This window comes from Hemitrygon akajei, chromosome 3 (genome assembly GCF_048418815.1).
Source record: "Hemitrygon akajei chromosome 3, sHemAka1.3, whole genome shotgun sequence".
Lineage (NCBI taxonomy): Eukaryota > Metazoa > Chordata > Chondrichthyes > Myliobatiformes > Dasyatidae > Hemitrygon > Hemitrygon akajei.
Genome location: NC_133126.1, coordinates 17060730 through 17085852, shown reverse-complemented (window position 1 = coordinate 17085852; position 25123 = coordinate 17060730). Strand labels below are relative to the sequence as shown.

The 25123-nt window shown below is 42.7% G+C and overlaps 1 protein-coding gene across 1 annotated transcript in view; it reads right to left on the bottom strand.

Moving 5' to 3' along the window:
* LOC140724740 (latent-transforming growth factor beta-binding protein 2-like) overlaps positions 1–25123 on the bottom strand; it is a 411525-nt gene that overhangs the window by 41333 nt on the left and 345069 nt on the right. The window contains exon 29 of the mRNA XM_073039256.1: positions 15948–16091. Coding sequence (XP_072895357.1) covers positions 15948–16091 — 144 coding nt within the window. The remainder of the gene's footprint in view (positions 1–15947; positions 16092–25123) is intronic.

The window sequence follows — 25123 nt, the reverse complement described above, 5'->3', positions numbered from 1 at the left end:
CAGGCATAGTGCATATAGATGTGAAGCAAAGCAGCAGCAAGATCATGGACCTTATACAGATTACAGAGGAGGAGGTGTTTGCTACCCTGAGGCAAATAAGGGGTGGATAAACCCCCAGGGTCTGACAAGGTGTTCTCTTGGACCCTATGGAAGGCAAATGCAGAAATTGCCAGGGCACTAGCAGAGATATTTAAAGCATCCTTAGTGACAGGAGAGGTACCCAGATGATTAGAGGATGGCCAATGATGTTCCACTGTTTAAAAAGGACTCTAAACAAAATCAGGATGTAGGCTGGTGAATCTGACTTAAATTGTGGGAAAGTTATTGTCAGGTATTCTAAGTGACTGGATATACAAGTATTTGGATAGACATGGACTGATTTAGGATGGTTGCCATGGCTTTGTGAATGGTGGGTTATGTCTAACCAATCTTATAGAGTTTTTTGAGGGAAATTCTTATTGTTTGTAATTTATATCAATGATCTGGATGATAATGTGGTTAACTGGATCAGCAAATTTTCAGAAGACACCAAGATTGGGGGTGGAGTGGACAGGGAGAAAGGCTATTGTGGCAGAAGAAAATAATGCAGACAACTATGAGGTTTTGCACTTTGGTAGGACCAAAAAAGGTAGGTCTTACATAGTGAATGGTAGTGGACTGAGGAGTGTGGTAGAACAAAGGAAAATAGGAATGCAGGTACATAATTTGTTGAAAGAGGTGTCACAGGGAGATAGTGTTGCAAAGAAAATTTTTGGTACATTGGCCTTCAGAAATCAATGTACTGAGTACAGAGGATGGGATGTTATGTTGAAGACATGTAAGACGTTGGTGAGGCCTAATTTGGAGTATTGTTTGCAGCTTTGGTCACCCACCTACAGGAAAAGTGCAAACAAGGTGGAAAAAAATGCCCAGAAAATTTACAAGGATGCTGCCAGGTCTGGAGGGCCTGAGTTATAAGGAAAGATTGAATAGGTTAGGACTGTATTCTTCAGAAAGCAGAAGATCTAGAGGAGATTTGAAAGAGGTGTGTAAAATTATGAAGGGTATTGATAGGGTAAATGCAGGCAGGCTTTTTCTGTTGAGAATGGATGGGACAACAACCAGAGGTCATGGCTTAAGGGTGAAAGGTGAGAAGTTTAAGGGAAACATGAGGGGAAACCTCTTCGCTCAGAGAGTTGTGACAGTGTAGAAATTGCTACTAGCACAAGTGGTCCATGTGAGCTTGATTTCAATGTTTCTAGATAGGTACATGGATAGTAGGGATATGAAGGGCGATGGTTAAGGTACAGGTCATTGGAAGTAGGCAGTTTAAATGGTTTCGGCATGGATTAGATGAGCCAAAAGGCCTGTTTCTGTGCTGTACTTCTCTATGACTCTTGGCAGACAGTGATAGTAGATGGAATGTATTCTGCCTGGGGTATAGTGATTTGTAATGTTCTCCAAGGATCTATCCTAGGATCCCTAATCTTTTGAGATTTTTATAAAGCATGGGTTACTAAGTTTGCAGATGACATGAAAGTTGATGGCATTGTGGATAGTATAGAAGGCTGTTGTAGTGTACCATAAGACAGTAAGATATAGGAACAGAATTAGGGAATTTGGCCCATTAAGCCTGTTCCAGCATTCATCATGGCTGATCTAATTTTCCCCTCAGCCACTATTTCCTGCCTTCTCTCCACATCCCTTTATAAGACCATAAGCCATCGAGTCCACTCCACCATTTCATCATGACTGATCCTGGATCTCATTCAACCCCATACACCTGCCCTCTCATTATATTGCTTGATGCTCTGACCAATCAAGAATCTATCAACTTCTGATTTAAATATACCTATGGACTTTGCCTCCACCGCAGAGTGTGGCAGAACATTCCACAGATTCACCACTCTTTGGCAAAAAAAAATCCTCTTTGCTTCTGTTCTAAAAGGTTGCCCCTCAATTTTGAGGCTGTTCCCTCTAGTTCTGGATAGCCCCACCACAGGAAACATCCTCTTCATATCCACCTTATCTAGTCTTTTCAACATTCGGTAAGTTTCAATGAGAATGCCACACGTTCTACTAGATTCTAGTGAGTTCAGGCCCAAAGCTGCCAAACATTCCTCACACAGTAACCCCTTCAGTTCCCAGAATTATTGTTATGAACCTCCTATGGACTCTCTCCAATGACAACACATCTTTTCTGAGATAGGGGGCACAAAACTGCTGACAATACTCCAAGTGCGGCCCGACCAGTGTCTTAAAAAGCTTCAGCAGTACATCCTTGTTTTTATATTCTATTCCCCTTGAAATAAATGCCAACATTGCATTTGCCTTCTTTAGCACAGACTCAACCTGTGAATTAAATTCCTGGGGGTCTTGCATGAGGACTCCCAAGTCCCTTTGCACGTCTGATGTTTGAATTTTCTCCCCATTTAGATAAATGTCAGCAATATTGTTCCTTTTACCAAAATGCCTTATCATACATTTCCCAACACTGCATTCCATCTGCCACTTTTTGCCCAGCCTTCCAATTTGTCCAAGTCCTGCTGCAATCGCATTGCTTCCTCAGCACTACCTACCCCTCCACCTATCCTCACATCATCTGCCATCAATTCCACTATCTAAATCACTGACAAACAATGTGGCAAGTAGCGGTCCCAATACAGACCCCGAGGAACACCACTAGTTACTGGCAGCCAACCAGACAAAGCCCCCTTTATTCAGACTCGTTGCCATCTGCCTGTCAGCCTTTCCTCTATCCATGCCAGTATATTTCCTGTAACACCATAGGATTTTATCTCATGTGAGGCATTTTATCAAATGCCTTCTGAAAATCTAAGTAAATGACATCCATTGACTTTCCTTTGCCCACCCACCCTACTTGTTACTTCTTTGAAGAATTCTAACAGATTTGTCAGGCAAGTTTTCCTGTGACAGGAACCATGCTGACTTCGACTTATTACATAATTTGTCCCCAAGAACCTTGAAACCTCGTTCTTAATAATGGACTCTACTTTCCTGACCACTGAGGTTAGGCTAACTGGCCTATAATTTCCTCACAATTGTCTTCCTCCCTTCCTAAAGAGTGGAGTGACGTGCAATTTTCCAGTCATTCAGGACCATGCCAGAATCAAGTGATTCTTGAAAGATCATGAACAATGCATTCATTATCTCTTCAGCAACCTTTTTCAGGACTCTGGAATGTAGTCCAACTGGTCCAGGTGACTTATCCACCTTAAAACCTTTTAGGTTGCCTAGCACTTTTTCTTTTGTAATAGCAACGGCTCTCACTTCTGCTCCCCGACACTCACGGACCTCTGGCACACTGCTAATGTCTTCCACAGTGAAGACAGATGCAAAGTACCCATTAAGTTCATCAATTTGTCCCCCATTGCTACATCACCAGCATCATTTTCCTGTGGTCCAATATCAACTCCACCCTGCTTTTATTCTATATATAACTGTAAAAACTTTTACTATCCTGCTTTATATTATCAGCTAGTTTGCCCTCATATTTCATCTTTTCCCTTCTTATAGCTTTAGTTGCCTTTTGTTGGATTTTAAAAGCTTCCCAATCATCCTAATCAACACGTGCAAACAAGCTGGATGAAGTCAGCAGGTCAGGCAGCATCCGTTGACTGCTCGTTTCAACGGATGCTGCCTGACCTGCTGAGTTCATCCAGCTTGTTTGTACGTGTTGTTTTGACCACAGCATCTGCAGTGTACTTTGTGTTCCCAATCATCCTGCTTCCCACTCAGTTTTGTTACCTTATATGTCCTTTCCTTGGCTTTTATACAATCCTTAACTTCTCTTGTTAGCTACAGTTGCCTAACCCTGCCATTTGAGAATTACTTCTTCTGCCGGACATATCTACCCAGTGCATTGTGAATTATTCCCAAAAACTTTAGCCACCTCTGTTCTGCTGTCAATCCTGCCAGTATCCTCCTCCAATCCACCTGGGCAAGCTCCTCTCTCATGCCTCTGTAATTTCCTTTTCAGTCGGCCCTCCTTATCTGCGGGGGATTGGTTCCGGGACACCCCATGGATACCAAAATTCACGGATGCTCAAGTCCCTTATTTAACATGTATCAGTCAGGAGGTCTTTAGGATCCAGCGGAACCCCGGACTTTATTTAACATGTCTTCATGCAGTGGACATTATTGACTGGTGGCGCAGCTCTGAATCCGCAGTGTTTCTGTTCACGAAAATAATCACGATCGCGATTGAAAATAAGGTGGAAGTAATAACGCGATCGGAAAGAGGTGAAAATGCCATCGGTCATTGCAAAAGCATTAGGCTACAGTCGGTCAATGATCTGAACAATTTTAATGGAGCATGTGAAAGGCTCTGCCCCGATGAAAGCTATTATTACTAAGCAACACAATGGTTTAATTATTGAAATATGTATGCTTCTTTAAGTGTTTTATATGCATAGAAAGGTAAAATATGTACTATATGCTAAGACAAACTTTTGACTAACTGACGCTAAATAATACCGGATGTACCTGTTCTGACTTCAAATCTAACTTAAAGACGGACTCGGGAATGGAACTCATTCATAACCAGGGACTGCCTGTACTTTTAAGTCATTTCTAGATTACTTATAATACCTAATACAATGTAAATGCTATGTAAGTAGTTGTTATACTGTATTGTTTAGGGAATAATGACAAGAAAAAATAGTCTGTACATGCGCAAGCAACAAGTGCTGGAGAGAGAACTTCCGGGTTTTCCTGATCCATGGTTGGTTGAATCCGCGCATAAGGAATACGTGGATAAGGAGGGCCGACTGTACTCTATTGTGATACAGGTACATCTGACTTATGCTTCTCCCTCTCAAATTGCAGTATGAATTCAGTCATAATATGATCACTGCCTCCTAAGAGTTCCTTTATGTTAAGCTGGCTAATAAAGTCTGGATTATTACACAACACCCAATCAAAGATAGCCTTTCCTCTTGTAGGCTCGAGCACAAGCTGCTCTAAAAAGCCATCTCGTAGGAATTCAACAAATTCCCTCTCTTACAGTCTAACACCAACCTGATTTTCCCAATCATCTTGCATAATGAAGTCCCTTATTACAATTGTGACATTATCCTTATTTCATGCCCTTTCCAGCTCCATTTGCAATCTCAAACCCACATCTTAGGTACTATTTGGAGGCATATATGACTCCCACAATGATTTTTTTATCCTTGCAGTTTCTTAACTCCACCCACAAAGATACAACATTCTCTGACCGAATGTCACCTCTTTCTGAAGATTTAATTCCATCTCTTACCAATACAGCCACACTACCGCCTATGCCTTACTTTCTGTCCTTTCAATACAAAGTATATCCTCCCATGTTCTGACCAATCTAGAACCTATCAACCTCTGCCTTAAATATACATGAAGTCTTGGCCTCCACAGCTGCCTGTGGCAAAAATTCCACAGATTCACAAATTTCTGGCTAAAGAGAATCCTCCTTTTCATCATTCTAAAAGGACACCCCTCTATACTGAGGCTGTGACCTCTGGTCTTAGACTCTCCCACCATAGGAATCATACTATTCACATCCACTCTATCTAGGCCTTTCTCCATTCATGAGGACATCTGCAAATGCTGGAAATTCAAGCAACACACACAAAATGCTGGTGGAACGCAGCAGATCAGGCAGCATCTATAGGGAAAAGCACTGTCGACGTTTCGGGCCGAGACCCTTTGTCCTGACAGCGCTGGCGGAGGCGCAGCAGGCAGGTAATGAGATCCCTATTACAGAACTGCAGTCCCCAGTTTGCAGCTCCAAGACTTCCCCGTCAGCCCACGTGAGAGGACCCTAATCTGTGACATAGCTACCAGCCAACCTCGCCCCATCGTCCTGGCAGCCTGGCTGCGGTGAGTTTTCAACTCCATTCACAACTTAGTGCACCCCTCCATCAGGACAACCGTCCGGATGGTCTCCAACAGGTTCGTTTGGCACGGACTCCGCAAGCAGGTCAGTGAATGGGCCAAAACGTGCATGCAGTGTCAAACAGCCAAGGTGCAGCGGCACACCAAAGCCCTGCCGCAGCAGTTCTACCCAACCCGCCAGTGTTTCGAGCACATTCATGTGGATATCGTGGGGCTCCTACCAGTGTCACGAGGAGCGCGGCACCTCCTGACTATCGTGGACCGGTTCACAAGATGGCCAGAGGCAGTCCCGCTCACCGACACCACCTCCGAATCCTGTGCCCGAGCACTGATTGCAACCTGGGTATCTCGCTTTGGTGTACTGGCCCACATTACCTCTGACAGAGGTGCCCAGTTCACCTCCAGCCTGTGGTCAGCTATAGCCAGCCTTTTGGGAACACAGCTACACCACACAACTGCCTACCGCCCACAATCGAATGGACTAGTGGAGCGTTTCCACCGTCACCTGAAGTCGGCTCTCATGGCCCGCCTGAGAGGACCTAACTGGGTGGACGAGCTTCCCTGGGTCTTGCTCGGAATCCGCACGGCGCCCAAAGAGGATCTGCACAGCTCATTGGCCGAGTTGGTGTACGGCGCTCCCCGGTCGTCCCAGGAGAGTTCATACCAGCCCCAAGGGGGCAAGAGGAAGAACCTGCAGCAGTCCTGGACAGACTATGTGAGAGGCTCGGTAACCTGGCCCCCATACCCACTTAACAGCATGGACAGAGCCCGACCTGCGTACCCAAAGACTTGCAGCACTGTAAGTTTGTATTTGTACGACGGGGCGGACATCGGGCACCACTGCAGCGGCCCTACGAGGGGCCGTTTAAGGTGATCAGGAACAACGGGTCCACGTTCGTGCTGGACATTGGGGGGAAAGGGGAGGTTTTCACAGTGGATTGACTCAAACCGGCCCATGTGGACTTTGCGCAGCCGGTCGGAGCTCCCAAACAGAGGCCGACTCAGACTGGGGACATTGGGCGGTGTATCGCCGGTTCTGGGGGGTGTTATGTGGTGACCCACTTTCCAGTGCACTTGAATCGGCTCACAAAATGGCACGCGCCGACCCCAGAAAGGGCACCAGGCCTTCTTCACCAGCAAGGGGAAAAGCCTGCGCACGGGAAGGGTCTGTGAATATGCATCCCCTACAGCCTTCCTGCCCAGGGAGGGTGGAAACGGGAAGGCTAAAAGCGAGGCCGTGAAGTTTGAATGAATCTTTTACGCAACTGCAACTCACCGTCTGCGTGTGTAGCACACCGCTACAATATAATAATAAGAGATGTAGATGTCAGTATTGAGGAGTCTGATGGCTTGGGGGAAGAAACTGTTACACAGTCTGGTCGTGAGAGCTTGAATGCTTCGGTACCTTTTGCCAGATAGCAAGAGGGAGAAGAGTTTGTGTGAGGGGTGCGTGGGGTCCTTTACAATACTGTTAGCTTTGCGGGTGCAGCGTGTGGTGTAAATGTCTGTAATAGTGGGAAAAGAGACCCTGAAGATAAGGGGCTCCAAACTGCTCACAACACTCCAAATTAGCCCTCACCAGTGCTTTATAAATTCTCAATATTACATCCTTGTTTTTATATTCTAGTCCTTGAAATGAATGCCAACATCGCATTTGCCTTCCTCACCACATACTCAACCTGCAAATTTTCCTTTAGAGAATCCTAAACAAGGAATCTCAAGTCCTTTTGTGCCTCAGATTTTGTTTTTTTTTGTATTTTCTCTCCATTTAGAAAATAGTTAACCCTTTCATTTCTTCTACCAAAGTGCATAGCCATACACTTCCCAACACTGTATTCCAGCTGCCATTACTTTACCCTTTCTTCCAATCTAAGTTCTTTTGTAGCCTCTCTAATTTCTCAAAACTGCCTGCTCCTCCACCTATTTTCATATCGTTTGAAAACTTTGCAACAAAGCCATTAAATCCATCATCCAAATAATTGACATATAACATTAAAAGAATTGGTCCCAACATAGAGCTCTGTAGAACACCAATAGTCACTGGCAGCCAATCAGAAAAGGCTCCCTTTATTCCCACTCTTTGACTCCTGCCAATCAACCACTGCTTTGTTCATGCTAGAATCTTTCCAGCATCTGTAGATTTTCGTTGGTTGTAACTGGCCTATGGTTTTCTTTCTTCTGCCTCTCTCTTTTCTTGTAGAGTGGAGTGACATTTGCAATTTTCCAATCTTCTAGAACCATTCCAGAATCTAGTGATTCTTGAAAGATCATTACTAATGTCTCCACGATCTCTTCAGCCACATCTTTCAAAGCCTAGGATGTACACCATCTGGTCAAAGTGACTTCAGACCTTGCAGTTTCCCAAGAATCTTCTTTCTTGTAATGGTAAGTTCACATACTTCATGACACCTGGAACTTCCACCATACTGCCAGTGTCTTCCACATCAAAGACTGATGCAAAATTCTTATTCAGTTCGTCCCTCATTACTGCCTCTCCAGCATTGTTTTCTAGCAGTCCAAAATCCACTCATGCCTCTCTTTTACACATCATATATCTAAGGAAACTTTTGGTATCCTCTTTAATATTATTGGCTAGCTTACTTTTGTACTCCATCTTTACCTTCTTAATCACTTTTTAGTTGCCTTCTGTTGGTTTTTAATAGCTTCCCAATCCTTTAACTTCCCACTAATTTTTGCTCTATTAGATGCCCTCTCTTTGGTTTTAATGTTGGCTATGACTTCTCTTGTTAGACGTGGTTGTGTCATCTTTCCTTTAGAATATTTCTTCCTCTTTGAGATGTATGTATCCCAAGCACCCAAATTGTTTCCAGAAATTCTGGCCAACTCCTCGTTCATATCTCTGTAATTCCCGTTACTCCACTGTAATACTGATACATCTGACTTTAGCTTCTCCTTCTCAAATTTTTGGGTAAATTTTATCATAGTATGATCATTTGCTCTTAAGAGTTCTTTTACTTTGAATCAATTCTGATTCATCGCATTACACCCAATCCAGAACAGCTGATCCCCTAGTGGGCTCAGCCTTAAGCTGCTCTAAAAAGTCATCTCATAGGCACACTAGAAATTTTCCCTCCTGGAATCCAGCACCAACCTGATTTTCCCAATCTACCTGCATATTGAAATCCTACCCCCCGCCCCCACCCACCCATGACTACTGTAATATTGCATTGCTGGCATATATTTTCTATCTCCCATTGTAATTTGTAAACTACCTCATTACTACTGTTTGGGGGTCTGTATACAATCCCCATCAGGGTCTTTTTACTCTTGAAGTTCCTTAGCTTTATCCATAATGACGTAACAGCTTCTGACCCTATGTCACCTCTTTGTAATGATTTAAGGTAACCTTAAGAGGAAGTGTTGAACAAGCTGGAGCTTTTCTCTTTGGAGTGAAGGAGGATAAGAGGTGTCTTGCTACAGGTGTGTAAGTTTATGAGAGGCAGAGTTAGTGTGGTTAGCCAGCATCCTTTTTCCTGGGCAGCAACATCCATCCAAGGTGAAGAGAGGAAAGTATAGGGCAGATGTCAAAGGTTTTTTTTAAACACAGTGATAGATGCCTGGAATGCACTACCAGAGTTAGCGGTAGAGGCCGATACCACAGAACCATTTAAGAGTCTCTTAGATCAGCACAATGTTATAACAAAAATGGAGAGTCACGGGCTGTGTTATAGGGAAGAGTTAGATTGATAATGGTGTACCACATCCTGTGCTGTACTGCTCTATGGTGAGTGTTCCATAGTAATAAGCTGCATAATTAAATAATTGTGTTGATTACATATTTTTCCTTTGTTGAAATTACTATTTGGAAACATGGATGCTGGAAATCTGTAATGATAGGAAGAAAAGGTGGAAGCACTGAGCAGATCAGGAAACAATTTTGGAGAAACAGAGTTAACATTTCAAGTTAGTGATCTTTCATCAGAACTGTGAATAATTAGGAATAAATAGGCTCTAAGATAGCAGTGGAATGATTTCAGGGATACAGTATTGATATAAGTGCTGTTCACATTGAGGACGGGGGCCCCTCAGGGCTGTGTGCTCAGTCCACTGCTGTTCACTCTGCTGACCCATAACTGTGCTGCAACACACAGCTCGAACCACATCATCAAGTTCGCTGATGACATGACCGTGGTGGGTCTCATCAACAAGAATGACAAGTCAGCTTACAGAGAGGAGGTGCAGCTGCTAATGGACTGGTGCAGAGCCAACAACCTGTCTCTGAATGTGAACAAAGCAAAAGAGATGGTTATTGACTTCAGGAGGGCACGAAGCGACCACTCCCCACTGAACATCGACGGCTCCTCGGTAGAGATCGTTAACAGCACCACATTTCTTGGTGTTCACCTGGTGGAGAATCTCACCTGGTCCCTCAACATCAGCTCCATAGAAAAGAAAGCCCAGCAGTATCTCTACTTTCTGCGAAGGCTGAGGAAAGTCCATCTCCTACCTCACATCCTCATCACATTCTACAGGGGTTGTATTGAAAGTATCCTGAGCAGCTGCATCACTGCCTGGTTCGGAAATTGCACCATCTTGGATCACAAGACCCTGCAGCGGATAGTGAGGTCAGCTGAGAAGATCATCGGGGTCTCTCTTCCTGCCATTACGGACATTTACACTACACACTGCATCCGCAAAGCAAACAGCATTATGAAGGACCCCACGCACCCCTCATACAAACTCTCCTCCCTCCTGCCGTCTGGGAAAAGGCACCGGAACATTCGGGCTCTCACGACCAGATTATGTAACAGTTTCTTCCCACAAGCTATCAGACTCCTCAATACCCAGAGCCTGGACTAATACCTTGCCCTATTGTCCTGTTTATTATTTATTGTAATGCCTGCACTGTTTTGTGCACTTTATGCAGTCCTGGGTAGGTCTGTAGTCTAGTGTAGTTTTTTACATAGTTCAGTCTAGTTTTTGTACTGTGTCATGTAACACCATGGCCCTGAAAAAACGTTGTCTGATTTTTACTATGTACTGTACCAGCAGTTATAATCGAAATGACTATAAAGTGACTTGACTTGACTTGTTCAGTGCTGTTGAAGACAATCAACTTCCAAATACCCAAGGACCCCACTCACTGGGAGCCAAGAATGGAGTAGAGCTCAGTAAGGACAGAATGGCAGTTGGATTCCTCCAGGTGCTCTTTTCCACTTATCTCTCAAAGACACATGGCTATGTAGATCAATTTACAATAAACTTCCTCTGGTGTGTTGGTGAGTAGTAAAATATGAGTGATGCTGATGGGAATGTGGGGAATGTTATTAGGTGCTGATTTTCAGTCTTCTCTTAATGGATCAAAGGGCCAGCTTGTATGATGTATGATACTTTGACTATGTGTTAAGAATGTTAAGAATGCCAGGTCTGGAGGAACTGAGTTATATGGAAAGTTTCAATAGGTTAGGATTGTATTCTATAGAATGCAGAAGATTGAAAGGAAGTTTTCTCAAGCTGTACAAAATTATGTGCGGTATAGATAGGGTATATGCAAGCAGGCTTTTTCCACTGAGGCTGGGTGGGACTACAACCAGAGATCATGGTTTAAGGGTGAAGGGTGAGAATTTTTTAGGGAACATGGGGGAAACTTCTTCACTCAGAGCGTTGTGAGAGTGTGGAAGGAGCTGACTGCACAAGTGGTCCATGCGAGCCTGATTTCAATGTTTAAGAGAGGTTTGGATAGGTACATGGACAGTAGGGATATGGAGGGCTATGGTTGTGGTGCAGGTCAATGAGAGTAGGCAGCTTAAATGGTTTTGGCATAGAATAAATGGGCTGAAGTTCATTTTCTGTGCTGTACTTCTCCATGACTCTAATGTATGCAGCCTGGATAGTGTGAAAGAAGTAGTTAAGAGGACAGGTGTATTTGTGGCTGGCAGGTCATTTGGTGCATTGTTTAGAGTGTTGCAATGGTTGCTTGGCAAGCCAAACTTTTACACTGCAGTGACTGCATGATGGTATCATGCTCATACCTCCATCTCAGTCATGAACCCAGCACTAAATAATAGCCCAAGGTTTTCCTCCTTAGCAAGCAGTAGAGGTATACATAATTAAACTGATGGATGGGGTGTTTAAGCAATGTAGACTCTTAATCTCTCACAGCAACAAGCACAAAATGCTGGAGGAGCTCAGCAGACCAGTTAGCATCTATGGAAAAGGACTTTCAACTACGAGCTACGGGCTCATGGTATTACAGGAAAGATTCTAGCATGGATAAACCATTCACTGAGTGGGAATAAAGGGCGTCTTTTCTGGCTGGCTGCCTGTGATTAGTGGTGTTCCTCAGGGATCTGTATTGGGACTGTCTTTTTACATTATATGTCAACGATTTGGAGTATGGAATTGATGACTTTGTTGCAAAGGTTGCAGATGATATGAAGATAGATGGAGGGGCAGGTAGTTTTGAGGAAGTAGAGGAGCTACAGAAGGACTTAGACAGATTAGGATAATGGGCAAAGAATTGGCAGATAGAGTACAGTGTCGGGAATTGTCCGGTAATGCACTTTGGTAGAAGAAATGAAAGGGTTGACTATTTTCTAACTGGAGAGAAAATTCAAAAAAAATTAGGTGCAAGGGGACTTGGGAGACCTCGTGCAGGATTTCCTAAAGATTAATTTGGAGGTTGAGTCAGTGGTGATAATGGCAAATGCAATGTTAGCATTCATTTCAAGAGGACTAGAATATAAAAATAATAATGTAATGTTGAGACAATATTCAATCTGGCACACGATGTATAACTTATTTGTCTTACTAGCCTAGACAGCATTTCCAACAGGGGTGTAATTATCATCCTGACCATGACATTCAATGTTTTTTCCATTACTAGATCCCATCTCTGTCTCCTGCACCTGGCCATTAGTCAACTCCTGAGCCAGACTGACCAGAAACTTAACTGGACCAGCCACATAAAGAAAATATGGCCTCAAGGCAAGTCAGATGCTAATGTGAAAATGATTCCAAGGTTGAATGGCATTTCATATGAAGAGCATTTGGTGGCTCTGGGCCTGTATTCACAGGAATTGAGAAGAATGAGGGGTGACTTCATTGAAACCTGCCAAATGGTGAAAGGCCTTGATAGAATGGATGTTTCCTATGGTGGGAGCGTTTAAGTCCAGAGGATACAGCCTCAAAATAGAGGGACGTCCTTTTAGAACGGAGATGAAGAGGAATTTCTTCAGCCAGAGAGTGGTGAATCCGTGGAATTCTTTGCGACAGGCACCTGTGTAGGCAACTCTTTCTGCATATTTAAGGCAGATGTTGATAGATTCTTGATTGGTCAGGGCGTGAAGGAATACAGGGAGAAGGCAGAAGATTGGGCTGAGAGGAAAATTTAAATCAGCCATGATGAAATGGTGGAGCAGACTTGATGAGCCAAATGGCCTAATTCTACTCCTGTATCTTATGGTCTAAAAGAGTAACCAGTCAACATTTTGGTCTGACACCCTTCATCAGAACTGGAAAGGAAGGGGAGAAGTGAAAGTAAGAAGATGGGGGGAAAAGGGAGGAAGAAGTACACAGTGGCAGGTGATAGGTGAAACCAGGAGAGGGGGAGGGGTGAAGAAAAGAGCTGGGAAGTTGATTGGTGAATTAGATAAAGGGCTGGAGAACGGGAAATCTGATAGGAGAGGACAGAAGACCATGAGAGAATGGGAAGGGGGCGGAGCACCAGAGGCAGGTAATGGTTATGTAAGGAGATAAGGTGAGAGAGGGAAACAGGAATAGGGAATGGTGAAGGAGAGGAGGGAGGAAGGCAATTACCATAAGTTCGAGATATCAATGTTCATGCCATCAGTTTTGAAGTTATCAATATGGAATATTAGGTATTACACACCTTAAACCTGAGTATAGCCTCACTGTGGCAGTAGAGGAAGTCAGTAATTTGTAAAAGATATTAGTAGATGGAGACAGAGAGTTCGAGAAAGGGGAGGTAGGTGTTGGAAATTGATCTAGTAGATTTGAGTGCAGGGTGGAAGTTGGAGGCAAAATTGATGAAATCGAAGAGCTTAATATAGGTGCAGGAAGCAGCACCAATGCAGTCATTGATGTAGCATAGGAAGAGTTGAGGAGCAATGCCAGTGTAGGCTAATCATTTGCTGAAAGACTCATCACTGTTCCTTTCTTGAGTTGCACACATCAAATCAAGCAAACCACATTACAACACGCTTCTGACTTGTATGTTATGAATAATGGAAAGGCTTTAGAATCAGAAGAAGAGGCACTGGTTTCAGATAACCCAGCTCCTGAGGACACATTTTCTTTATGTGGCTAGTTCAGTTAAAATTTTGGTCAGTCTGGTCAAGGAGTTGACAAATGGCCAGGTGCAGGGGACACTGGAAAAGGCACTGAATGTCATTGTCAGGAAGTTAATTACACCCTTGTTGGAAATACTGTCTAGGTTTGTGTGATAAATAAATTATACCATCACTTACCAGATTGAATATTGTCCAGATCTTGTTGAATTAGGGCATAGACTGCTTTTCTACCTGAGGAATTCTAAATGTAGCTAAATACTGTTCATCATAAGTACATGTCCTCACATCTGACCTCATGATGGAGGGAGACAATTGAAGATGATTGGGCTTTTAATACTCTGCTGAGGAACTTCTGCAGAGACATCTTGGGATTTGCCTCCAAACACCACAATCATTTTCCATCATCCTTCAGCCTCTTGGCACTGATTACAACTGATTTTAACTCTGGTTTCTTGATACCATGCTCAGTCAAGTGTTGTTTAGAAGTCAAGGACGGTGACACACACTCCACCTCTATAATTCTTGTATGGACCAAGGTTGATCAAGGGAGTGCTTGATCAATTAAGTTAATGTTTCAACTGAAAGATGATAAACTTGACAGAAAGATTTTTTACAATGAAGTAGCAAATTTAAGAAAAGAATGATGAAGAATCTTTCAGGAAACAATGGATCAGTTCAGCATATTATAATGTCTTAATTGATGGCTTCTCATAGGGACATGTTGCTATGTGATGTTATTGTGGGGTGTTTGACTTCTCCACTGTACGATCTCTGTAAGTTACTATTAAGAGCATCCAATAACAAAAGGTGCCCCCCTTCCAGTTTCACCTATTACATATCACCTTGTTCTTCTTCCTCCCCTCCCACCTTCTCACTCTGATCTCATCTGATTTTCCAGTCCTCATGACAGGTCTTGGCCCGAAACATCGACTATTTATTCATTTTCATAGATGCTGCTTGATCTCTAGAATTGCTCCAGCATTTTGTGTGTTTTGCCTTGGATTTCCAGCATCTGCAGACTTTCTCGTCTTTGCTAGCTGTGTTAGGGTAGTTGAAATGTTTCAGTATATGCAATCACTCAAATTGACATGTTCATGCGGCTTTTATTTATACACTGTTATGGAGATATTATTGAGGTGATTTTCATACAATTACAGAACTGTTGCAGCTATAATATCAGCCCCTGGTAAAACAGTTTGATAAATCTACCCTGCTTTCCCATGGCCCTGATAATTATTCTCTCAAATATCTAACATTATAGCTAGTTAGGGACTTTTAATAATAGTAGCATTGAACAATAGGAAGATAATCAGATTTCTATTTTGGAGATATGAAGTTGTTGCCCTCACACTTACACTTGCTGAATTATGTACATTCGTCCTTCTTTTATCCTCTTATTTAGCCTTTCCACATATAGTTATCAATGTTCCTCAATGCTTAGTGTCAAACTGAAAGCCTAAATATATACCTATCTATTCATTTACTTAAAAAACAATAACAATGGTGTTATCCCATTCTTATTCCACAACTCTGACCTCAGAACAGATCCCTGAATAATACTGCAGCACTATTAATATCAGACTCTGGAAAGGTTTAACTCATTGTTTAAATTTTCAGTTGCAACTTTGTAATTATTTAGTGCTTTGTTTAAAGCTTGTTTGATTTTACTGGCCCAGAGCAAAAACACAATAAAAGGTGAAACAGTAACATGGAGTAACTGTAGAAAAATCTACAATGTAATTTCTGCTTTTCAAATTTACTGCTAAACAGCCCAATATTTCTGGAGATTTTACTTAAACTTACCCATTGCTGCACGAGGGACACATTGACCTTTTGTTGGATCAAATTCTTCATTCTCATCCATGCAGATACAGAAGAAGGAGCCTTCCACATTTTCACAAAGCGCCCTTCCACAGACTCCATTCATCATTTCACATTCATTAATATCTGAGGCAGAAATATCATGTTTTATTTTTACTTAAAACATTTACATACTTTTACCCTTTAAGTATATAGTTAATTTTCCCTTCATTGTTACATACTTCTCACTAATATAAATAATCCACTACAGAACAGCAATTTAAAATAGGTTTGATAATATTTATAAATCTTTGTTACTCTTTGTACTAGTTAATGGTGACCAACAAACACCAAGAACCGAATCAAACATTTTATTCAATGCATTTCATTACATAACTGTTCATTACACAAAACTTAATTACAGAAACATCTTCAAATCCCGTCTTTCAGAATTCAGGAACGGCAGCTCAAAGGTCCAGGTTTTAAATGTTTCAGATGCAATAGAGAAGGGTGTAAAAGAGATGGGAAAGTTATCTTACTGATCATGGAGAATATCACAAATGCATTTAGAGAGAACATCGAGAGGGCTCATCCACTGAGGCCACATTGGTAGAGCTCAGAAATAAGAAAGGTGTAGTTACCATGGTGGGGTTCCCAAAATCAGCAGCATCTCGAACAGCAGACATGCAGGCAGATCATGGAAAGATGCTAAAACAACAGGGTATTTGTAGTAACTTTAAATTCCCCAATATTGACTGAGACTCCCTTCTTGCCAGGGTCTTAGATGGAGCAAAATTCATTAGGTACATTCAGGTGCATTTCTTGAAACAATGCAGGTGACGCATACTTTACAGTAGGGTGGTGTTTATGGGGATGTTCTAAGAAAACAATCCATAATGCAAAATCACATCACTTTTGCATGCATCTAGACACACACACAAATCCGTAAGAGCAAATTTTATTTTGTATCCCAAAACTGTGAGAAGAGATTTATAAATTCTGTAAACGTGTATTTCCATCTTTTATGCAGCGAGGTCTGGAAGTACATAGTCCAACTAAAGAGGGAACCACAACAGATCTGGGGCATGAGTTGCGCCTGATCAGTGAAGTTTCTGTGGGGGAGTATTTTGGGAAGAATGATCATAATTCTGGAAGTTTTAAGATAGATATAGATAAGGATAAGACTGAGACATTATGCTAAATTAGAGAAATGTTAATTACAAAGGTATTAGACAGAAATTAGTGAAAGGGATGGGAATGGCTATCTGGTGATAAATCCACACATGACATGTGGGAGTCCTTTAAAGGCAGGATGGTTGGGCTATGGACTAGCACATTCCTATGAGGATAGAACATTCAGGATTATTGGATGAAAAGACATACTTTAAGCTGAGTTGGAAAAAAAAACAAGATTAAGAAATCTGAAATTGGACAAGGCTCTTGAGAAATATAAAAGAAGCAAGAAAGAATTTAAACAAAAAATTAGGAAGAGCAAAAGGGGACATAAAATATCCTTGGCAAGAGTATACCAAGGCATTTTTATGCATATATTAAAAGTAGTAGTGTAGTTAGGGAAAGGGTCCATTCAAAAACAAAGGAGGGTATCTATGTGTGGAGCCATAGGTATTTGCAAGGTTCTGAATAAGTATTTTGCATTGATGATCATGAATGAGAAAGACATAGACAATGATAAGATCAGGGAGGAGTATGTTTATGTTCTAAAGCATTTTGATATTAAAAAGGAAGAGGAATTGGGATTCTTTACAAAATTAATTTGGATAAATCCTCAGGGCTTGCTGGAACTTATCCCAGGATATTGTAGCAGGCAAGTAGTGAGACTGCTGGGCACTTGACCAAGATGTCTTCGATTGGAGTACTGCGCAGATGCAGTAGAAGCGTTCCCACGCAAGTCTGGCAAAGAGCTTTAAAAACCCAATCTCCATAAACGAGGGGTATCATCTAGTGTAGCAGTCATTGTTGGAGTGCTCTGAGTCAGAGTGACTTTAGCTCAGTGAGAACAGGCAGAGGCAAGGTAAGGAGGTAGGTTCATTCCTTATTTCTTATTTTACTTTTCTTATTTAACTTTTGAGAGAATAGAAGATATATCTACAGAGCCAGTGTTCTGTTTTGGATGTCAGATGTGGGATTTCTGGGAGACTACCAGCCTCTCCGATGGCCATTTCTACACCAGGTACATCAAGAAGCAGCTGCTTAGGGACTGTGTTAAGGAACTGGAGCTGCAGCTCAATGACCCCAAGGCTTGTTAGGAACAGTGAAGAGGTGAGAGACATGAGCTACAGGGAGGTGGTCATCCCAAAGCTATAGGAGGGAGATAAATGGGTGACCGTCAGGAGAGGGAAGGAAGAACATCAATAAAAAGCACTCCAATTTGAATACTATTGAGGGGAACAACCTAACTAGGGGAAACAACAATGGTCCTGCCTCTGACACTGTGTCTGCCCCTGTGGCTCAGAAGACTGAAGAGGATGGCAGCAGTAATAGGGAACACTATAGTTAGAGGGACAGATTGGCAATTCTGTGGACGTGAAAAAGAAACATGGATGGTAGTTTTCCTTTCAAGTTTCAGTTTCCATGTTTCTGAACGTGTCCACAATATCCTGCAAAGTGAGGGTGAGCAGCCAGAGGTCATGGTGCATATTGGTCCCAATGGTATAGGTAGAAAAAGGGAGGAGGTTCGGAAAACAGAATACAGGGAGTTAGGAAGGAAGCAGAGAAGCAGGACCTTACGGGTAGTAATTTTGGGATTTCTGCCTATGCCACACAACAGTGAGGATAGGAATAGAATGAGGTGGCAGATAAATGCATGGCTGAAGAATTGGAGCGGGGGGAGCAGGGATTCAGATTTCTGCATAATTGGAAACTCTTCTGGGACAGATAAATTGAATTGAATTGAATTGACTTTATTTTTTACATCCTTCACAAATATGAGAGTAAAGATCTTTATGTTACGTCTCCATCTAAATGTGCAGTGTGCATTTGTACCTGTACAGAAGGGATGGGTTGTACTTGAATCTGAGGGGTACCAATATTCTCTCGGACAGGTTTACTAGAGCTGAAGGGAGTGATTTAAACTAATATGGTAGGGGGATGGGAAGAAGTATGATGGGAAGAAGGATGGGAAGAGATAACGATGAGCCAGCAAGTTTACAAGGAGATGATGGGTGTAACATGAACGTAAGGCAAGGCAAGCCAATGACTGGGATACAAATGCAGACAGAACAAAGAGTTAGGTTGTACCACAGAGGCAAAATTCAAAAGGGCAAAGAATGCAGGCTGAAGGTGCTGTACTTAAATGCATGGGGTATTCAGAATAAGGTGGATGAACACGTTGCACAGTTAGAGATTGGTCGGTATGATGCTGTGGAAATCACTGAGTTTGGGCTGAAAGAAGGCCATAGATACAGTATACCTTCTACCGAAAGTACAGGCAGGAAGGCATAGGCAGTGGTGTGGCTCTGTTGATAAGAGATGAAATTACATCTTTAAAAAGAGATGACAGGGTCAGTGAATGTTGAATCTTTGTGGACGGAGTTAAGAAGCTGCAAAGGTTAAGAAAAACAATATGGGAATAAACTGCAAGGGTAACAGAAAGTTTATGGGAATCGTATACAGGCCTCCAAATAGTAGCCAAGATGTGGGGTTGAGATTGCAAAGGGAGCTAGAAAAGTCATGCAATAAAGGGAATGTCACAATTGAAATGGGGGACTTCAATATGCAAGGGGATTGGGAAAATCAAGTTTGTGTCAGATTACAGGAGAGGGAATTTGTTGAATGCCTACTAGATGGCTTTTTAGAGCAGCATGAGCTTGAGCTTACTTGGGAAAAAGCTATCTTAACTTTATTAACCCAGATCTTATTAAGAAGCTGAACGTAAAGGTACCTTTAGGAGGCAGTGACCATAATATGATTGAATACATATTACAATTTTAGAGGGAGAAACCCAAGTCAGAGTATCAGTATCACAATGGAATAAAAGGAATTACAGAGGCATGAGAGAGGAGCTTGCCTAGGTGGACTGGAGGAGGATATGGGTGGGGATGACAGCAGAGCAGAGATGGCAGGACAGATATGTCCCACAGAAGAAGTAGGCAACCATGGCAGACAAGGCAAGTACAACCCAAGGAAAGGGTATATAATGTAGCAAAAGTGAGTGGGAAGTTGGATGATTAAGAGATTTTTAATATCCAACAAAAAGCAACTAAAAAAGCTTTCAGAAAGGAGAAAATGAAATATGAGGCAAACTAGCCAATAATATAAAGCAAGATACTCTTTTTTTTTCCAGTTATATAAAGAGTAAAAGGGAGGTGAGAGTTGATATTGAACCACTGGAAAATGATGCTGGTGAGGTAGTAATGGAGGACACAGAAATGGAAGATTAACTTAATGGTTACTTTGCAGCAGTCTTCACTGTGGAAGACATTAGTAGTGTGCCAGAGGTCCATGAGTGTCGGGGAGCAGAAGTGAGAGCCGTTGCTATTACAAAGGAAAAAAGTGCTAGGCAAACTAAAAGGTTTTAAGATGGATAAGTCACCCAGAGTCCTGAGAGAAGTTGCTAAAGAGATAACAGTTGCATTGGTCATGATCTTTCAAGAATCACTTGATTCCAGCATGGTCCCGGAGGACTTGAGATTTGCAAATGTCATGGGGGAGATAATAGTGAGGGGGAAAAAGAGAGAGAAAGAGAACCAGACTAAAATAATAGATAGGGATGGGAGATGGGGTAAGGGGGGGGGGCAGGGGTATCAACGGAGGTCTGTGAGTTGGATGTTCATGCCAATACAGGCGTGCTATTTTAGACCATCCTAAATCAAATATTAATCACTTTGATGTGTGAAGTAAAACATAATAATTACAACAAATAGCAAAACACAAGGTCATTAGTCATTGCTGCCTGGAAGAATTTGTAAGAGATTGCCTACAAAGAAATGCTTAGGTTCCCCAGAGGGGTGAGAAATTATCAGGCAAGGTGGTGCAGAAGAGGTTCACCAAGTTGATTCTGGAGATGAGGGGGTTAGCCTATGAGGACAGACTGAGTTGCCTGGGACTATTCTTGCTGGAATTCAGAAGAATGAGTGTGGATACTATAGAAACATATGAAATTATGAAAGGGATAGATAAAATAGAGGCAAAGTTGTTTCCACTGGTGAGTGAGACTAGAACCGGAGAACATAGCCTCAAGATTCAAGCAAATAGATTTAGGATGGGGATGAGGAGAAACTGCTTTTCCGGAGAGTATTGCCTCTTCAACTCATATTCTCAATATTTATTGCTTATTTATTTATTTTTTATTGCTATTATTATTTTTCTTTTTGCATTTGCACACATTGTTGTCTTTTGCACTCTGGTTGAAAACCCAAGTTGGGCGGTCTTTCACTGATTCTGTTATGGTTATTATTCTATAGATTTATTGAGTATGCCCATAAGAAAATGAATCTCAAGGTTGTTATGGTAACATTTATGTACTTAGATAATAAATTTACTTTGAAGTTTGAAAAGTTATCATGGACCATAGCTGATTTCAGTTCACCATGTGATGAAGAAGACAATGCTGAGAATTGAAAATGATACACTGGACTTGGCACATCCATACTCACATTTGATAGATGCACAATAGAGAGCATCCTGACAAATATCATCATTGCCTGATATGGAAACTGCACTGCGGCAGACAGGAAGTCTCTACAACGGACCGTCAAAATTACCCAACATCACTGGAACAAGCTTACCCACTATCAAGGACATATATACAGAAAGCTGCCAGAAAAGGGCCAGCAACATCATGAAATATGCCACCCACCCTGCTTGTGGACTGCTTCTTCCACTCCGATCAGGGAGGAGGCTACTTAGCATCCATACCAGGACTACTAGACTCAAAAGGAGTTCTATTCCCCAATCGGTAAGGCTGACCAACACCTCCACCAACTAATTCACCTCTCCACATCCCACCACCCAACACCACTTCTTTATCATTTCCTGTCAGTCACTTAAAGTACAGACACTCCTGTGCCTCGTGTCACTTTATGGACATTCAATCATCTAAGTAGCTAAGAAAAACAAGATAATATACCTGAACAAGTATCTCCCAGTGGCTCTAACATCCATTTCAAAGTTCAGAGTAAATGTTATTATCAGAGTACATATATGTCATTACATACAACCACGACATTCATTTTTCTGTGGGCATGCTCAGCAAATATATTTAATAATAACATAGCAAGACAATTGAAAGATCAAGTAGAGCATAGAAAACAACAAACTGTGCAAATGCAAATATAAATAAGACCATGAGATATAGGAGCAGAAGTAGGCCCATCGAGTCTGCTCCACCATTCAATCATGGGCTGATCCAATTCTTCCAGTCATCTTTTGGAAGAGGACAGCGAGGCTGAGAAGAAGTGCGGCGGCGGCCATTTTCAAATTGCTTCTCAGATCGGAGTTCTGAGAGGCGGGACTGCGCAGGCGCGTGAAGGAGGCCTGGGAAGGAGGGAAGATATAAAAAGAACGCAGCCTTAAGCAGCGGGCAGCGGAGTGAGTCGGGAGCAGAGTGTAGGGCTTGGGCTCAGAGGGCTTAGGCGGAAGAGGGCACAGTAGGCTTATCTTTTAGTTCTTGTTATTTTCAGTTATTCGGGAAGTATGAGTGTGAGGGCAGCTTGTTGTTCTCGGTGTCGGATGTGGGAGATTCTGGAGTCTCCGAGCCTCCCGGACGTCCACATCTGCGCCAGGTGCGCCGAACTGCAGCTCCTGAGGGACCGAATTAGGGAACTGGAGCTGCAGCTCGATGACCTTCGCCTGGTCAGGGAGAGTGAGGAGGTGATAGAGAGGAGTTACAGGCAGGTGGTCACTCCGGGGCCACGGGAGGCAGATAGGTGGGTCACGATCAGGAAGGGGAAGGGGCAGGTACTAGAGAGTACCCCAGTGGCTGTACCCCTTGACAATAAGTACTCATGTTTGAGTACTGTTGGGGGGGACAGCCTACCTGGAGGAAGTGACAGTGGCCGGGCCTCTGGCACAGAGGACGGCCCTGTAGCTCAGAAGGGTAGGGATAGAAGAAAGAGGACCATAGTAATAGGGGACTCGATAGTCAGGGGTTCAGACAGGCGGTTCTGTGGAGGTGATCGGGAGTCCCGGATGGTAGTTTGCCTCCCTGGTGCCAGGGTCCGGGACGTTTCTGATCGCATCCAAGATATCCTGAAGTGGGAGGGTGAGGAGCCAGAGGTCGTGGTACATGTAGGTACCAATGACATAGGTAGGAAAGGGGAAGAGGTCCTGAAACGAGAGTATAGGGAGTTAGGAAGGCAGTTAAGAAGAAGGACCGCAAAGGTAGTAATCTCGGGATTACTGCCTGTACCACGCGACAGTGAGAGTAGGAATGGAATTAGGTGGAGGATGAATGCGTGGTTGAGGGATTGGAGCAGGGGGCAGGGATTCAAGTTTCTGGATCATTGGGACCTCTTCTGGGGCAGGCGTGACCTGTTCAAGAAGGACGGGTTACACTTGAATCCTGGGGGGACCAATATCCTAGCGGGGAGGTTTGCTAGGGCTACGGGGCAGACTTTAAACTAGTAAGATGGGGGGGCGGAAATCAATTTGAGGAAACTATGGGAGAGGAGGTTAGTTCACCAGTAGAGCAAGTAAGTAGACCGTGTGTGAGGGAGGACAGGCAGGTGATGGAGGAGGGATGCGCTCAGCCCGAAGTTGTAGGGGAGAAGAAAGAAAAGGATAATAAATTTGAATGCATTGCTAGGGATGAAAAGAGAGGAGGAGGTGGAGAGTATCTTAAATGTATCTATTTTAATGCTAGGAGCATTGTAAGAAAGGTGGATGAGCTTAAAGTGTGGATTGATACATGGAATTATGATGTTGTAGCTATTAGTGAAACATGGTTGCAGGAAGGGTGTGATTGGCAACTAAATATTCCTGGATTTAGTTGCTTCAGGTGTGATAGAGTAGGAGGGGCCAGAGGAGGAGGTGTTGCATTGCTTGTCCGAGAAAATCTTATGGCGGTGCTTTGGAAGGATAGATTACAGAGCTCCTCTAGGGAGGCTATTTGGGTGGAATTGAGGAATGGGAAAGGTGTAGTAACACTGATAGGAGTGTATTATAGGCCACCTAATGGGGAGCGTGAGTTGGAAGAGCAAATGTGTAAGGAGATAGCAGATATTTGTAGTAAACACAAGGTGGTGATTGTGGGAGATTTTAATTTTCCACACATAGATTGGGAAGCTCATTCTGTAAAAGGGCTGGATGGTTTAGAGTTTGTGAAATGTGTGCAGGATAGCTTTTTGCAACAATACATAGAAGTACCGACTAGAGATGGGGCAGTGTTGGATCTCCTGTTAGGGAATGCGATAGGTCAGCTGACAGATGTATGTGTTGGGGAGCACTTCGGGTCCAGTGATCACAATAGCATTAGCTTCAATATAATTATGGAGAAGGACAGGACTGGACCTAGAGTTGAGATTTTTGATTGGAGAAAGGCTAACTTTGAGGAGATGCGCAGGGATTTAGAGAGAGTGGAATGGGTCAAGTTGTTTTATGGGAAGGATGTAATAGAGAAATGGAGGTCATTTAAGGGTGAAATTATGAGGGTACAGAATCTTTATGTTCCTGTTCGGTTGAAAGGAAAGGTTAAAGGTTTGAAAGCGCCATGGTTTTCAAGGGATATTAGAAACTTGGTTCGAAAAAAGAGGGATGTCTACAATAGATATAGGCAGCATGGAGTAAAGGAATTGCTCGAGGAATATAAAGAATGTAAAAGGAAACTTAAGAAAGAGATTAGAAAAGCTAAAAGAAGTTACGAGTTTGGTTTGGCAAATAAGGTGGAAGTAAATCCGAAAGGCTTCTACAGTTATATTAAAAGCAAGAGGATAGTGAGGGATAAAATTGGTCCCTTAGAGAATCAGGGTGGTCAGCTATGTGTGGAGCCGAGGGAGATGGGAGAGATTTTGAACGATTTCTTCTCTTCGGTATTCACTAAGGAGAAGGATATCGAATGGTGTAAGGTGTGGGAAACAAGTAAGGAAGTTATGGAACCTATGACAATTAAAGAGGTGGAAGTACTGGCGCTTTTAAGAAATTTAAAAGTGGATAAATCTCCGGGTCCTGACCGGATATTCCCCAGGACCTTGAGGGAAGTTTGTGTAGAGATAGCAGGAGCT